The sequence below is a fragment of the Guyanagaster necrorhizus genome, assembly GCF_019112545.1.
Source record: "Guyanagaster necrorhizus MCA 3950 unplaced genomic scaffold BT62scaffold_21, whole genome shotgun sequence".
Classification (NCBI taxonomy): Eukaryota; Fungi; Basidiomycota; class Agaricomycetes; order Agaricales; family Physalacriaceae; genus Guyanagaster; species Guyanagaster necrorhizus.
The window spans coordinates 583,977-598,920 of NW_025064900.1; the positions used below are offsets into that span (position 1 = coordinate 583,977).

At 40.9% G+C, this 14,944-nt stretch overlaps 3 protein-coding genes across 3 annotated transcripts; all 3 read left to right on the forward strand.

The window, feature by feature from the left end:
- The first annotated feature begins 7,646 nt into the window (after positions 1 to 7,646).
- BT62DRAFT_953058 (glycoside hydrolase family 61 protein) lies at positions 7,647 to 8,872 on the forward strand. Its single transcript, XM_043188251.1, has 9 exons — positions 7,647 to 7,737; positions 7,792 to 7,884; positions 7,931 to 8,112; positions 8,168 to 8,269; positions 8,325 to 8,345; positions 8,397 to 8,517; positions 8,569 to 8,586; positions 8,643 to 8,674; positions 8,732 to 8,872. Exons 1-9 carry the CDS (start codon positions 7,671 to 7,673, stop codon positions 8,759 to 8,761), a joined length of 666 nt encoding a protein of 221 aa, XP_043037268.1. The 5' UTR covers positions 7,647 to 7,670; the 3' UTR covers positions 8,762 to 8,872.
- Positions 8,873 to 9,729: 857 nt separating this feature from the next.
- BT62DRAFT_1008845 (cytochrome P450) lies at positions 9,730 to 10,936 on the forward strand (the record flags this gene model as incomplete). Its single annotated transcript, XM_043177494.1, has 7 exons — positions 9,730 to 9,898; positions 9,970 to 9,994; positions 10,050 to 10,242; positions 10,307 to 10,473; positions 10,533 to 10,631; positions 10,686 to 10,778; positions 10,834 to 10,936. The coding sequence occupies 7 exons, from the start codon at positions 9,730 to 9,732 to the stop codon at positions 10,934 to 10,936; spliced, it is 849 nt and encodes a 282-aa protein (XP_043037269.1).
- Positions 10,937 to 12,601: 1,665 nt separating this feature from the next.
- On the forward strand, positions 12,602 to 13,081 carry BT62DRAFT_902225 (uncharacterized protein; the record flags this gene model as incomplete). The annotated part of the gene is made up of 3 exons (XM_043183487.1): positions 12,602 to 12,762; positions 12,883 to 12,956; positions 13,008 to 13,081. Coding segments are annotated over 3 exons (309 nt in total), but the record flags the coding sequence as incomplete, so codon positions are not given.
- Positions 13,082 to 14,944: the final 1,863 nt, after the last annotated feature.

A 14,944-nucleotide genomic window follows, 5' to 3' on the forward strand; every position in this document is an offset into this window, starting at 1 on the left:
CTGAAAAATTCCCTTTGAACTGCTGAATGAAGATCCTGAGGACTGATGGGATGAAGAGATGGAGGATGGCAAGATCATTCTTGCTGTAGACATGTAGTAGGCAATACACATTCATGCAGTACATCACACTAATGACCTAGCTGCAAAGGCCAACACAGGAAAAGAGAAGAAGATGTTTGAAGAAATGATACCAGAATGGGCTCAAGATTATCAGGATCTATTTAGTAAAGAAAGCTTTGATGAGCTGCCAGAACCCAAACTATGAGATTACACAATCAAATTAATTCCCAACACAAATGCTAATTTGGATTGCAAAACCTATCTACTTGAAAATCTGGAGCAGCAGGAACTCAATGAGTTTCTAGATGAAAACCTCTCCAGCAGATGGATCCAACTCTTCAAGTCGCCCATGGCCTCTCCATTCTTCTTCATCAAGAAAAAGGATGGAAAACTCCAATCAGTCTAGGACTACTGAAAGCTAAATGAGATGATAATTAAAAATCATTATCCCTTTCTGTTGATTTTAGAACTCATGGATAAACTGCAAGGGGTGTGATATTACACCAAACTGGATATCAGATGGGGATACAACAACATATGAATCAAGGAGGGTAATGAGTGAAAAGCAGCTTTCTGGACTAATTGTGGACTATTCAAGCCAACAGTCATGTTCTTTGATCTCATGAACTCTCCTGCTATCTTTCAGTGGATGATGAATGACATATTCAAGGATCTCATCACTACTAGCAAGGTGATGATCTATCTGAATGACATCCTCATTATGTCTAAGGATCATAAAGAGCATTAATGACTGGTTTGATAAGTACTTAAGCTGATGAGGAAGTACAAACTTTTTCTCAAGACAGAGAAATGTGACTTTGAGATGCTAGAGACAGAGTATCTTGGAGTGATCATCAGTGAGAGAAGTATTTGGATAGATCCAATAAAGATGGCAGAGGTAATAGAGTGGCTGGTGCCAACAAAGAAGAAGAAGTTACAATATTTTTTAGGATTCACTAACTTTTATCACTGGTTCATATGAGACTACAGCAAAATCATCTGACCAATGACACAGTTAATCAGCAATGCCTCATGGAGTTGAAAACCCTCTCAACAAGCTACATTTGATGACCTCAAATGATGACTGGCTAAAGATGTCATCCTGGCCATCCTGATATAAAAAGGAAGATTTAGGATAGAAGCCAACTTGAGCAAAAGGGTAATTGGAGCCATGCTCTCTCAGAAACAAGATGGGAAGTGGCAACCCATAGCCTTTCTCTCTAAGGCACTCACAGTCACTAAACAGAATTATGAGATTTATAATAAAGAACTTCTAGTGATCATGCTGGCCCTTGCAGAATGGCATCACTACTTGATCAGAGTAGTCCAAACTTTTGAAATCTGGACTGATTATTAAAATCTTTGCTATTTCTGACTTCCTCAAAAACTCAACTGATGATAAGCACATTGGGTAACAGAACTTTCCAAGTATAACTACACACTGTATCATAAAGCTGATGCAGCAAATAAGAAGACAGATCTACTGAGCCAACAAGCAGATCATGACCAAAGAAGCAATGATAATGAAGGAGTGGTATTATTAAAACCTGAACATTTTCAGATGATAATAATACCAACCAAGAAGGAGATCTATGAATGGATCAAGGGTGTCACAAGGGACAACAGTAAATAGGATCAATGAGTGGCCCTATCACTGAACCACAAATATGAGATGACAAGAGAAGAGAGGTTGATCTGTTATGATGGATACATCTATATCCCATGGGATCAACAGCTCAGAGATGAGATCATCACCTTCATGACCATGCAACAGCAGGACATCTAGAAATTGCAAAGACCAAGGAATTGGTTTTACAAAAATATTGGTGGCCAAAGATGGGTCAAGAAATCAAGCAGTACATAAAAGGATGCAAAACATGCCAGCAGAGAAAGGCATCCACCCAACCACATGCAGCACTATTGCATCCAAATGAGATTTCTCAGTCACCATGGACTCATATTTTGGTTGATATGATCAGCAGACTGCCTGAGTGCAATGGATATGATACCATCCTAGTGATTATTGACCAATTCTCTAAGATGATCATTCCTGTCATATGTTCAACAGAGTTAATATCAGAAGGGTGGGTGAAGATTCTGCATGATGAAGTTTATGCCAAATATGACATGCTACCAGTCATCATCTCTGATCAGAGACCACAATTTTTCTCAAAGTTTCTTGATGACTTGTACTAACTCCTAAGTATTTGCCACAATACTTCCACTGCATATCATCCCCAAACTGATGGCCAGATGTAGCAAGTCAACCAGGAGATTGAAAAGTATCTCTGGTTGTTCACTAATTACCACCAGGACAATTGGATCAAGTGGCTTGCCCTGGCCACTTTTCAATACAACAATCACATCCATTCTGTCACTGGAGAAACACCTTTCTTCATAAACCACAGCCAACACTCAAATATATTACACACTGAGCACATTCATATGACAACACCCACATCCTCTGAATTTGCATAAACTATGTCCAAGATCCATAATGAAACCCACATTGCTCTTGAAAAGATGGCAACCACTATGAGAAAACAATATGATAAACATTGCTCTCTCACTCATTAATACTCCATCAATAATAAGATGTGGCTTGATACAACCAACCTTCATCTTCCTTGTCCAAAGTAGAAACTTGCCAACAAATATACTGGGCTATTTCTAATCCTAGCCAAAGTTGGTGGCTCTGTGTATAAATTCTGCTTACTTATCACATGGAAAATTCATAATGTATTCAATGAAACTCTGCTCACCCCATACATTGCACCAGCATTTCCAAATCAAAAACAACCTCCATCATCTGAACCTAAACTGATTGATGACAAAGAACATTACAAACATGATCAAGTCCTCAATCATTGTCTTTGCAAAATCCATGTCTGTGGTGAGAGATCAACAACTACTATTGATTATCTGATCAGTTGAAAGGGCTATAGCCCAGAAGCCAACCAATGGGTCAATGAACATCATATAAATGCTGACAATGCCATCTATGACTATGAATTATTTCTAAATTAAGCTATCACAATGATGGTCTTAAGAAGAGGGTAATATTATGATTTTTCCTTTTTCTTTCTTGATTAACCCCTATTTATGTTTAGTCAGAGTGCTTAGACCAGTGCTTAGGACCATGGGACAGACTTAGTCACTATAATAGACTGAGTCCATCATTGTCCTCTAATATAACAACAACCCTTGATGATGAACAACACTCTTTTGTAGGTAGTTAAGATGCTCAAGAATAAAGAGCACTATAACATAGAAATTCACAATTAGTAGGGATATATTTAACTTGGACTCAAACAGTATATAAGTAGTGTAGCTCTCACTGTATATCTCTAGCTTTGAGCTAAATTTTATTCTTCTACCATTCTATCTCAAGCCAACTTGCAATGGCCTTAGAATATAGCACCACATAAACACATCTAGTGAACTTAGACATGACTGTACAAACTCAATACAGCACCTATTTATCATGTGTTTTGGTCACATGTTGCTTAGGCAGCTTAACATGTGGAGGATCAGAAACTTGTCTACTACTCTTACAATGTAGTACTTAAATAGTCTACTACTGTACTTACTAAGACACATCAAATATAGTAGTTTCAAAGTGCAGGACTCCATTCTGAAGTTCCTGGCATATCATTATATGCATGTTGCTGTCTAACATGCATATTCTGTTCTGAGTCAGAACTGCCTTCTGTTTCTATGCAATCTGACACCAGTTATCTCTGTTAGTGGCTTAGCCACAGGTCTTTCACTTTCTTATCTCTCCAGAGCAATTAATCCATGCACAGGAGTCATTCTAGACTCCTGGGATCATTTCTGGTTATTACTTTCATGAAATCTTCTCATTTCTCAGCCAATGATTCTGCTATTTGAGTTTATCTCATTGTGCACCAATGCTCTATTCTAGAACATGTCCCTCAGCAAATTAATACCAATACATCATTGATCAATAGGACATGAAGTCATATGCAAAGTCTTGATCATAATTTGATCATGTGCTCTTTATTTTCAGTGAGTCTTTCTGTGCTTGTATTAGTGCAATTAGTGTCAAGTGCTGAAACCTCATGCACAGTATGATCCCCTCTGGTATCATCCTACTGCTAGATCATGCCTCCTACCCATCATCACTTAAGCCAGCTGTCATACAAGTCCCATTTTACTGCACTCTAGCCATATTCTTTATTGCACACATAGTTGACTGTGATACAGTCAATTTATTGTCATAATTCACAAAATTACATGCCTGAACATGCAGCAGGCATGTCACCATTATTCTCAGTGCATCTTAAATTCTACACCCTGAAACTAGTAGTGATTAGTTAGCATCAGAGTCCATCAGACTCTGACTTGGGATTAGTTACTGCTAGTATATAAGCCATATACAATCACTATAGACACTCAGTTCAAATATCAACTTGGTTCAGCCCAATAATCTCATTCTCACTCCAAGCTCTTCTCTAAGTCTGATGGATTCTGCTCTGTTAGGATATCTTACCTGCTATCCAACCCTCCTCCCTCTGATAGATTCCATTTCATTACTTTGATCCTTTGGACTCTGACTCAAGAGTGACATTGCTAATAGCTTCACCAAGACCCATGCACTCTACTGGTCTCTGCAAGTGCAATCAACTTCATTCTATTAGCATATTCCTAACATGAACTTGGAGATTCTGTGTGCTCACTTATGCATGATCCAAAGGAAACAGTCAAGATTCTGAAGCAGGCATCAGCTGAGTTTGAACCACAAGAATTTATGAACTGGAGTCTATAGCCAGTCAATCCATTTTGGGTTGACTTACCTTCTTGTAATATATTCCAGTGCTTCACTCTCAATATCCTCTGCCAACCACACAAAGAGGTCTTCAAGGATCATGTCATCAAGTGGGCAACAGCTACAGTGAATGTTGATAGACCTGAGCATCAAATATATGGACTGCAAAAAGCTGAAATGGATCATCACTTCCAAGCTATAATATGACATCCAAGTCTTTGACATTTCAAGAAAGAGATATTGTTAATTTTGCAGTAGACAGGTAATGAATACAAGAATATGGAGAAAGTATTTCTAGCTGTTATAGCTGGATGTGCAGATGAGAAGATGACAAAATGTGTCAGAGTGATTGTCAACTTTATATACTATGCACACTATAAAGAGCATACAACTGAGTCATCAAAGAAACTGGAAGATTTATGGCATACTTTCACAAGCACAAGGAGATCTTTGTTGACTAGAGAATACATGATCATTTCAATGTTCTGAAAATTCACTCCATGCACCATTACACTTCAATGATACTCTCACATGGCTCTACAGGTGGCTACAACACAGAAGCTTCAGAACATCTCCACATTAATTATGCAAAGATTGCATACAATGCTTTGAACAAAAAAGGGTATGTCAAACAGATGACAGTATGAATGCAGAGGCATAAGGCTGTTGAGAAGTTTCAGAGGTTTTTACAGTATGCCATTGATGAATACATAGAGCCAGAGACAGGAGATGATGTATCAGAGGAGAAAGATGATATAGACACTGATGGTCATATTGACTTGACTGCACCTCTTAGAAATCATCACCATCATGGTGACAACAATGATGCAGATACAGTCTTGGCTTCAATATAGGGAATCTTCTTGCTTCATCCCAAAAACTCTATCCTATGCCAATGTCAGCCTTGATGATCTACAGACAAAGTTTGGGGCTTCCAAGTTCATCCATGCTATGAAAGCCTTTCTTTGCAAATATGGACTGTTCAGTATAGATTATTGGGATGAAGAACCAGCAGCATACTCAGTATATAAACAATTTAGTATCTCTATTCCTCCTGTATCTGAAGTCTCACAACTCACTACCAATGATTCTGTCTGCACAACTCTTCCAGAATCAGCCCATGGTCACAAGAAGGCAACATCAGGATATTTTGATATGGTCTTAGCAAGGAAGGACTTGCCTAAGAATGGTAGCATTAGTCTGGATATGCTTGGACCCAAAGGTAGTACATGCTTGAAGTATTCATGGTGCTGTTACCAACAGATTTGACCTTTTTGCAGGCCTCCATGTTGCTTGAATTCAGGTCATCTTTGATCTCTCTCTGGAGCTAGGGGAATTTCATCACCCCCTTGCTTATGTTGAGTGGTTCACACCCCTCTGCAAGGTGGATGAGCTCACTGGAATGTTCAAAGTCCAATATTCTACTATCTGAGGTGGTCACCCAAATGCATCTAAAATTCCAATCATGTATATTTCTCATAGCTGTCATCTTTCTCAATGTTCTGGATGCATTATTAATCCATGGTTCACCAGTGACAATATCCTGGACTCATGCCATACCTTCTTCCTAAATTCTTATCTCTGAAACATTGATTTTGTACTTTTATGTGACAAATGTATCTTGAACTGAACTCTCTTCCACCTTCCCACACTGTGGAATTATGCAATCTATACTTGAAGAATTGAATACTATACACTGGTATGTACTCGAAGGGCGAAGCTATGAACCATTACTGATGCTACATAGCACTGGCAACATGCTATCTGTGGTCAGTACCTCGGATAACACTATGTAGCACTGGCAGGGTGCTACATAGCAACAGCCTTTTTTCTGATGTATTCTCCGGGCATCTTCTGACATCTATCCATCGCCGGACTGGTTTTGCAATCTTGATCTCCTGTAGATTTAAGCCGGGATAACTCTCGTGACTATAATCTTGGTCTAAGTAAGAAGTGTCCACCAGGAAAATTACGAAAGATGTCTGATGGAGGGTGGAGCAAGTGAACTTTGGCGAGATCGTGCCCTCCAGATGCGCAATTTTTCCGTGTGTGTTGTCAAGGACGGACGGTGAATTTTCGTCCGAAGAGATTCTTTCTCGGGATAACCTCTTGAGCATTAGCATTACCTTTCCGACTCCGAAGACGACGGTTGAACTATACTAGAGGGGAAGAAGTTCTCATGTGCACATTAATTCTTGGGGACACCGCGCGAATCGGTCGACGACCCAAAAACAACAATTACCTATGAAACAACATAGACCTCGCTCATTGTCAAGAAAAGTCTGAAAAGGCCATTATGGCTATGGTTGGCATGCGAGAACGACAGGACATGAACCGCTCCGTATCATCTGGTACCTCTCCCATCAATGCTCCACGAGCTTCATTTCTTGGACCTAGGCACATCTCGTGAAAACGAACAAATTTCGCCTTTTGTGATTGTCTCAGCTCTGGCGACACGGCACCCGACGGAAAAATTTGTCGACCTCTATCATTCCTGTGCTCGTTTCTATGGGATATATTCTGTAGACCTCGTTCAAATTTCAGAACGACGCCATTTCTATAGCTATCTTCTCCTACCCATTGATAGCAACGGAGCTAACAAAGTACGCCATTGATTAGGTCACTCTGAGACTACGATCGCAACCACCTGCTTCTGTTACGCGTTGCTGAGCTGCGTCGGAATAAGTTCGCATAGTACGAAAGGATTTCGGCTGGCCGTTGCTATACGACGTATCTTGGTAGGAATCTCTACTTCATATAAAGCTCGCCAAAATGCCTCTACCAGCATCAGTCCCATCTCCTCGCTGGAACCTGCCAAACAATGAAGGTCTCTTTCCCTCTTGCTTCTCTGGCCCTTCTTTCTGGCTTCCAAGTGGTTTCTGCGCATTGTGCGTTGATCCTCTTCTGTTTCTACTCTTCACGCTTTTGATGCGCTGAGACAGATATCTGGACTACTCTTGTCGCTGGCGACACAGTTTCCAAAACGGCGGTTCGCCAGCCTCCGAGTAACTCTCCCGTCCTGGACGTGACTTCTGGTCTGCATACCTCTCGTCGGTAATATCTCCACTAACCCACTGATAGACGATATAAGATGCAACGTCAGCCCAGCCAATGCCACTGCGACGGTCTCCGTTGCTGCTGGTGACATTGTTGGATTTCAACTCGACAACACTATCTACCATCTAGGCCCTGCTGCGCTTTACCTTGGCAAGGCTCCTTCGACTGCTGCTGACTGGGACGGAAGCGGTGCCAACTGGTTCAAGGTTATTATGTTTTATTCTCTTCCGCCTATACCTAATTAACCTAACTGAAGCGTAGATCGCTGAATGGGGAGCAGTATTCGAACCTTCCTTCTCCTTCATTGACTACGGCGCCAGCGCTCTGAACGCTACCATTCCTTCCAGTGTTCCTGCTGGCGAAGTGAGTGTTTCTCTTCTCGTGTGCTCGGTGCATACTTTTAACTTGCGGACCCTAGTACCTCGCCCGTATTGAACAGGTTAGTCTTCAACTCCAGGCCAGTATCGCTGAAGAGCTAAGTTTTAAATAGATTGGTCTTCATGTAACGGGAGCTCCTCAATGGTACATCTCTTGTGCACAAATTTCTATTACAGACGGAGGATCAGCTAGCCCCGACATGGTTGAGATCCCTGGATACGTAGACGCTGATGGTGAGTCAGTCTTGTCGAGTGGGATCAACTATTAATGTGCACTTGTTGCAGATCCCGGACTGACCGTTAGTGAGTTCAAGTTCTCAATTTAACGCTGTTCAAACAACCGACTAACCTATCCCCAGACATTTATTACCCTACGCCCACGGCTTATACGGTGAGTATTTAAAGTTCACTTGATCTCGTATTTCAGAGCTCAGTCGCGAGCCTGCAGGTCCCTGGACCGACCGTCTTCTCGGAATAAATTCCGATTCGAGTATACCTTCTGTTTTTCAAGACGTTACGTAGATGTGTTTTATGGAAGGATTTTTATTGGCTCAAGTAACCAATTGTTTACAGTACGTGAGATTTGAACGACGTCTGATTGTGAAACCTACAAGGACTAGAAATTTTACCTCCTATATATCAGCAGAGTAAGTTCCGTTGCAAATTGCGATGCCACAGAAAGAAATTCCCCTTGGCCCGGTGGATCATTGCGTACACGTCATGCGACGAATCACTCGCCGAGGATTTGATGGATAGTGAGAGACAATCCAAGGGTTTAGGTAAATACTTATTGGTCCTTGGCGACCCGAAAGGTCTACAGCACATCCTTCATGGCTCTGGATACCGTTATCCCAAAGTCCCCGATTCAGAATATAACATGAATATGCTATTTGGGAGGGGAATCATCACTGTAGCTGGTGCAATTACATCTCAATTCGTCGATGTGTGTTACTCAATGTTGCTAGGATCCATCCACCAACGACACAGGAAAGTTATAAATCCTGCTTTCTCTGCAGCACAACTTCGGACTTCTCTCCCCCTCTTCGATGATCAGCGAAGAAGGTTCATCTGCCTGACAGACCTTTCTTTGTGATGGTCATCTAACAAGAGTTGCTTAGTTCTCTCGAAAACTCACCGACATGGCTGAAGACGGACAACGGAATATTGATATGAAGCTATGGCTTGACAAGCTGACTTTGGACATTATTGGCGAAAGTGAGTCCGTTCTGAGAGATACTGTTACCAAGTACTGACATTAAAAGCTGCCTTTGGATACAAGTACTGCGCACTTGATGACGAAAATAATAAACTGGCCAACATACTGAACAATTAATTGTTCGTAACATCAATCTCTTTGACGGTCTTTTTTGCTTATTTCCTTTTAGCCATGCTGCGGGAGTACTTCCTTCCCGCGCTGGAATACTGTTTTTGGCATTGCCTATAATCATGCCAAAGCCTCTCCTCCAGCTCATGGATCTCATTCTTTCCCAGAAAAAGACGCATGTCTCAAGTTTCAATGTCGCTGCCAAAACGCTTGGACGAGAATTCTTCAAAGAGAATGTGGAGGGGAAAGATTTCGACTCATCTTCCGGCAAGGACGTTCTCAGCATCTTAGGTGAGTCACTGTTATTGGCCCAGTGTACTCATCCGAACTAACTTTCTTAGCGTGGGCAGAACACGATTGAGCTAATGAGGTCCTTGCCCAGATAGCGTCAGTCTACCTTATTCCATTCTGAAGCAATCATACTGATTCTTCGTGGTGATAGTTCGCTTACGTTGGCAGGACACGAGACTACGGCATCTACCCTCACCTGGAGTCTGTTTGAATTGTGCAATCACCCCGAGCAACAAAATCGTATCAGCGCAGAAATATTGCAAGTCCGCAGCCGGCATGGATCTACAGGTAAACTCACCTCAGAGGATTACGATAGTATGCCGTTTATGAACGCTGTAATCAAGGTGTGTATCCCTCTTCCTTCTCATCCTCTGAATAATACACTCACTCATAGATTGGGGTTGGTAGGAAACTCTTCGATTCCATCGTATCGCTCCCGCCCTGCTTCGTGTCCTAGCTTGCGATAATGTCATCCCACTTTCCGATCCAGTCACCACTTCTACCGGAGTCAAGGTCACCGAAATACCCGTGGAGAAGGGCCAACTAGTCGAGATTGGAATTGGTTACTACAATCGGTCAGTGGTAAAAGCTTACTTTCTGATCCGAGTCTACAGTCGCTTACAGACACTTTCAGTAATCCAACGGTATGGGGCTCTGATGCCGACGTTTGGAATCCAGATCGATTCTTGGGTGAACTGGATAAGCAGACACCAGTTGGAGTATACACTAACTTGTAAGTCTGTTTCTGTTCGTCTAGAAAACAAGTCTCATTTCTTGATATTTCTAGTCTGACTTTCAGCATTATGATCTTTAAAAACATTTATCCCAATACTACCACTAGGCGCTGGAGTCCGCTTTTGTATTGGCTGGCGTTTTTTGCGTCGGTCTTCCTTCCCTTCCTATGCATGTCTCATGCTTATGTCATATTGTCCCAGCGTTATGGAGCTGCAAGTCATTCTGTTTGAACTGATCGAGTCCTTCAAGTTTGCTCTCCCTAAGGCAGGCATCAACATCAAGCGACGCATGCTGGGATTATGATTCCCATGGTGCGGGATGAGATGTCTAAAGGTACTTAGATGCCAATGCGCTTGATTCCGAGTCCCATCCAATAATTGAAATCGTTGTTTTTATACAAGTACAATAACTACTGATCATCTGTGTACTGACTCTGTGGAAAAATGGACATACACGTATCTATCCAGTTCAACATAAGTGTAATGAATTCAAAAACTCGGAATTGCTTCAGCAAGAAACACCATGGCCATCATTGTTGATGTCATCTTCATCCTTTTCCTTGATGAAACTGTCTTAGAGCTCACTGCATTTATCCTGGCACTCTAGTCTAATAGCAATGGTGATCTCAAGCTTCCAGGTTCAGGCTTCAGGCTTCCTCATGGAATCATTGTTGACATCTTCAAATCCTAGCACAGGTATTCAACCCTCCTGAGTTCTTGGCATGGATGTGTCCAGATTTATTGTGACAAAAACAAGTGTGAGACCTGAGGATTTACTCTCTGACAGATTTTATACTATGTTTGTAGAACCCAACAGCTTTCAGATTCACTGTTGACTGAGTTTTTATTGTGCAAGCCAGAGATGCTGAGCTGTTCATTTATATAACATGCCTGGGAATGCATTATATGTGGAATGGCCTATTCTGATCAGCAAGACATCATGGCTTGTAGTGCATTTGTACAAACTTTACAAACTCAACATCAATATGAGTTTCATATGCAGATTTGTGACAAATATTTAGTTTAAATTTGGCTTATGTACACTCATAGGCTATGACTTGCTTAATATAGACTGTGGGAGTATCCACATTTTCAAGTGCAGGCAACTACTTCACCCAGAATAACTGAAGACTTGGATGTATCAAGCTAAAGGGCTACCATAATACCTGAAAGAGAACAAAGTTGATAATATGCATATTTTCACAGGCTGAAAAGGGACATAAATTCTTTATACATATAATAACATGCTTGAATTCCAGAGCTATATGGCACAAAATGAAAGAAACATGATACAATGGAACAGAGAACAACATGAAAAAGAATTTGTTTGGTGTACCATAGCAACAAGCTCTTTTCATTGAAACTCAGGAACCCAAAACTGGACATTGACTTGCTCAGTATACCTCACTTTCCCTCTCATTATCCTGGTATCCAGATGCTTCAGTGACACTGATTCAACTCTGGCAGAAACTGAATCATCTTTTCTATCCATTGTACAATACCTCTGATTCAGTGTAATACCCACTGTGGAGTATCTACAGTGCTTCTCACTCAGACTCTGTACATCAACATGAGGCATAATAGTGTATGAAAATATCTCACAAAGATGCACCTGTACTCTCAATTCTGACCCTGATTCTATCCTCTGGTTGGCAGTACCATGCAGGTGTGTTTTGGCATGCCAAAGTTATCCCTTATGTGTGAGCAAAGTGTTATATATGACATGTTATTGAATGGGCCCATCCCACAGTTTTGTCTTCATGTCCTGTTTTTAGAATGAGAGAGGCATATAAATGCTAGACAATATGAGCTTTCACTGCAGTAGTCAACACTACATGGCATTTACACACCTTCTTGCTGTTCTCTTCTCTCTTACCCTTGTATGCCAGTCTGACAGTATTGCTTAGCCTTCTTTGCTTGCAATGACTCTAATGGTCTTTATCTAGCTGCCCTCACCAAGCAAGTGGTATGTGCTGATGGTATTCACACTGCTACTAATAAGGCTTGCTGTGCACTATTCTCTATCATTGATGACATCCAAGTGAACCTGTTTGATGGAGGAGAGTGCAGAGAAGACATCAGAATTCTTCTTAGTCTTCAACTTGCCTTCACTGATTATGGGTGGCATTGGTATTTAGGTACATGAGTCACTTCATTTGATCTTCTATAATGTAATCAGGTTTTCTTTTACTGAAGGGTGAGCTCTATTTCTACTTTTAACTTTTAAATGACACCTGATGTCTTTGACAGTGGTGGTGATGCCAATGGATCCATCATCATCTTCTCTGATATTAGAATGAACTTCCATGCAAACATCAGCATCAGTACAGTTATAATAGTTCTTTGAAACTTGTATTCATGGATTTTTTATCAAGACAAAATAGTGAAAGAACAGAAGCCTTTTATTGCCTGTCACAACATTACTCCAGAAGACTTGTACAATATTTAATACTTTTCAAAATATGACATTCTTAAGAATTTATCAGCATCCAGTTTGTGTTATGATTTTTCTATCCTTCTATTTCTTTTTTATGATTAACCTCTATTTACATTTAGTCAGAGCACTTGAGCAAGCACTTAGGACTATAGGATAAGGCTTAGTCATCACAATTAGGCCAAGTCAGTCATTGTCCTTTGATGCCAGCATTGCCCAATGACAATCAGTCTTTTATATACTGTTGTAATGCTCAAAGACAATGAGCACAATAGATATAGCAATGCACAATAGGCAGCAGTATAATTAGTTCAGTCTTGTATAGTATTTAAGAAGGCTCACTCTTGCTGATAAAACTCTAGCTTTGAGCTAAAGTTTATTCTTATATCATTCTATACTCAAGCCAATCAAAGGCCTTATGACACACTATTTAGAATATATATCAGTGAACTCTATCAATCATCCAAAGTGTGAGATGACTTCAGTTTATCACATAATTCTGTTCACATGATGCTTGAGTCTAACAATTAGCTTGAAGCTTCCTTTTTCCTTTTCTCATGCACTATAGTGTGGAGAAAACTGAATGCTCTCTATTAACATCACTGATCCAAACTTTGACTGAGAGTTCTTTAAACTCCTTGCTTCTATCATCAGAACACTTTTAGGTCTACTAGTGATTATCCAGCTGTGCCAGAGATGTCACTCAGTTACCACCTGGGCTATCTGATATTATCAAGAATTCCAACACATCTGACAAATCTTATACAATGTAACCTCTGATCTTCTCCTCTATGACATCCCAGACTTTCAACAAATATCTCACCAGCCTCTGACAAGTCTCTTACCTAAAGCCAGGCCTAGCAGCATGCATCAAGAGGACATTCAAGAAGAAGAACACTGAGACTCCCTTTGACTAAGACCAGACAGCAGAAACAGCAACACTCATCTTGCAGGATTCAGGAATCCCTAAGTCCTGCCCCTCATTCTGAATCATGAAGATGAAAACCTCCTGAAGGACTTCTTCCACTAGTCTCTCTCTTCTGACCCTACCACCACTTCAAGAACCCATGAGGTTGCTGATCATGCTTGTGATTCTCTCAATACCTCTCAGATGGCTCTGAGACCCCAACATACCTCTTTCACCAGTAATAGAACCCCCACCACAAGTCTCATTGCAACTCTGTCCTCTGAAATCAGTGAAGGGATAGCACACTCTCTATCAGAGCAGAATAAAGACCAAAGAAGAGAGATCACTAGTCATGATGAGATCATCTACTATCTATTCCCAATCTGAAATCTCAATATCCCATTCAATTATGATGAAGCCATCCAATAAGAACAACATCAGATTGGAGAATCTACTAAGTATAAATGAGTGCATAATGCTCTCACTGTCCAGATCTGGGATGAAGAGCAGCAAGCATGCAGCACTGCTGTTAGGCTCAAGCTGCATGTGATCAACTAGCATATGATAAACTAACATGGCTTCACATGTGAGCCTTCTGTCAGAGTTCACTATATGTACTAATGCTGACTCCCAGTGCTTCAAGGCTTTGTGTAACTAGCACAAGAGTAGGATGAGATAGAATAAACTTTAGCTTGAAGCTGGGGTTTTTACCAGCAGGAGTGAGCCTCTTAAATACTGTACAAATCCAGTGCTAAATATACTACTACTAATTGTGCATTGCTGGGCTCCTTGTGCTCATTGTCCTTGAGCATTGTTACTGTATATAAAAGAGTGACTGTGTATCATCAGGCAATGCTGTTGCATCAAAAGACAATGATGGACTCAGTCATTTGTGATGACTAAGCCCTGTCTCATGATCTTAAGTGCCTGTGTTTAGTGCTCTGACTAAGTATAAATAGAGGTTAAATGAG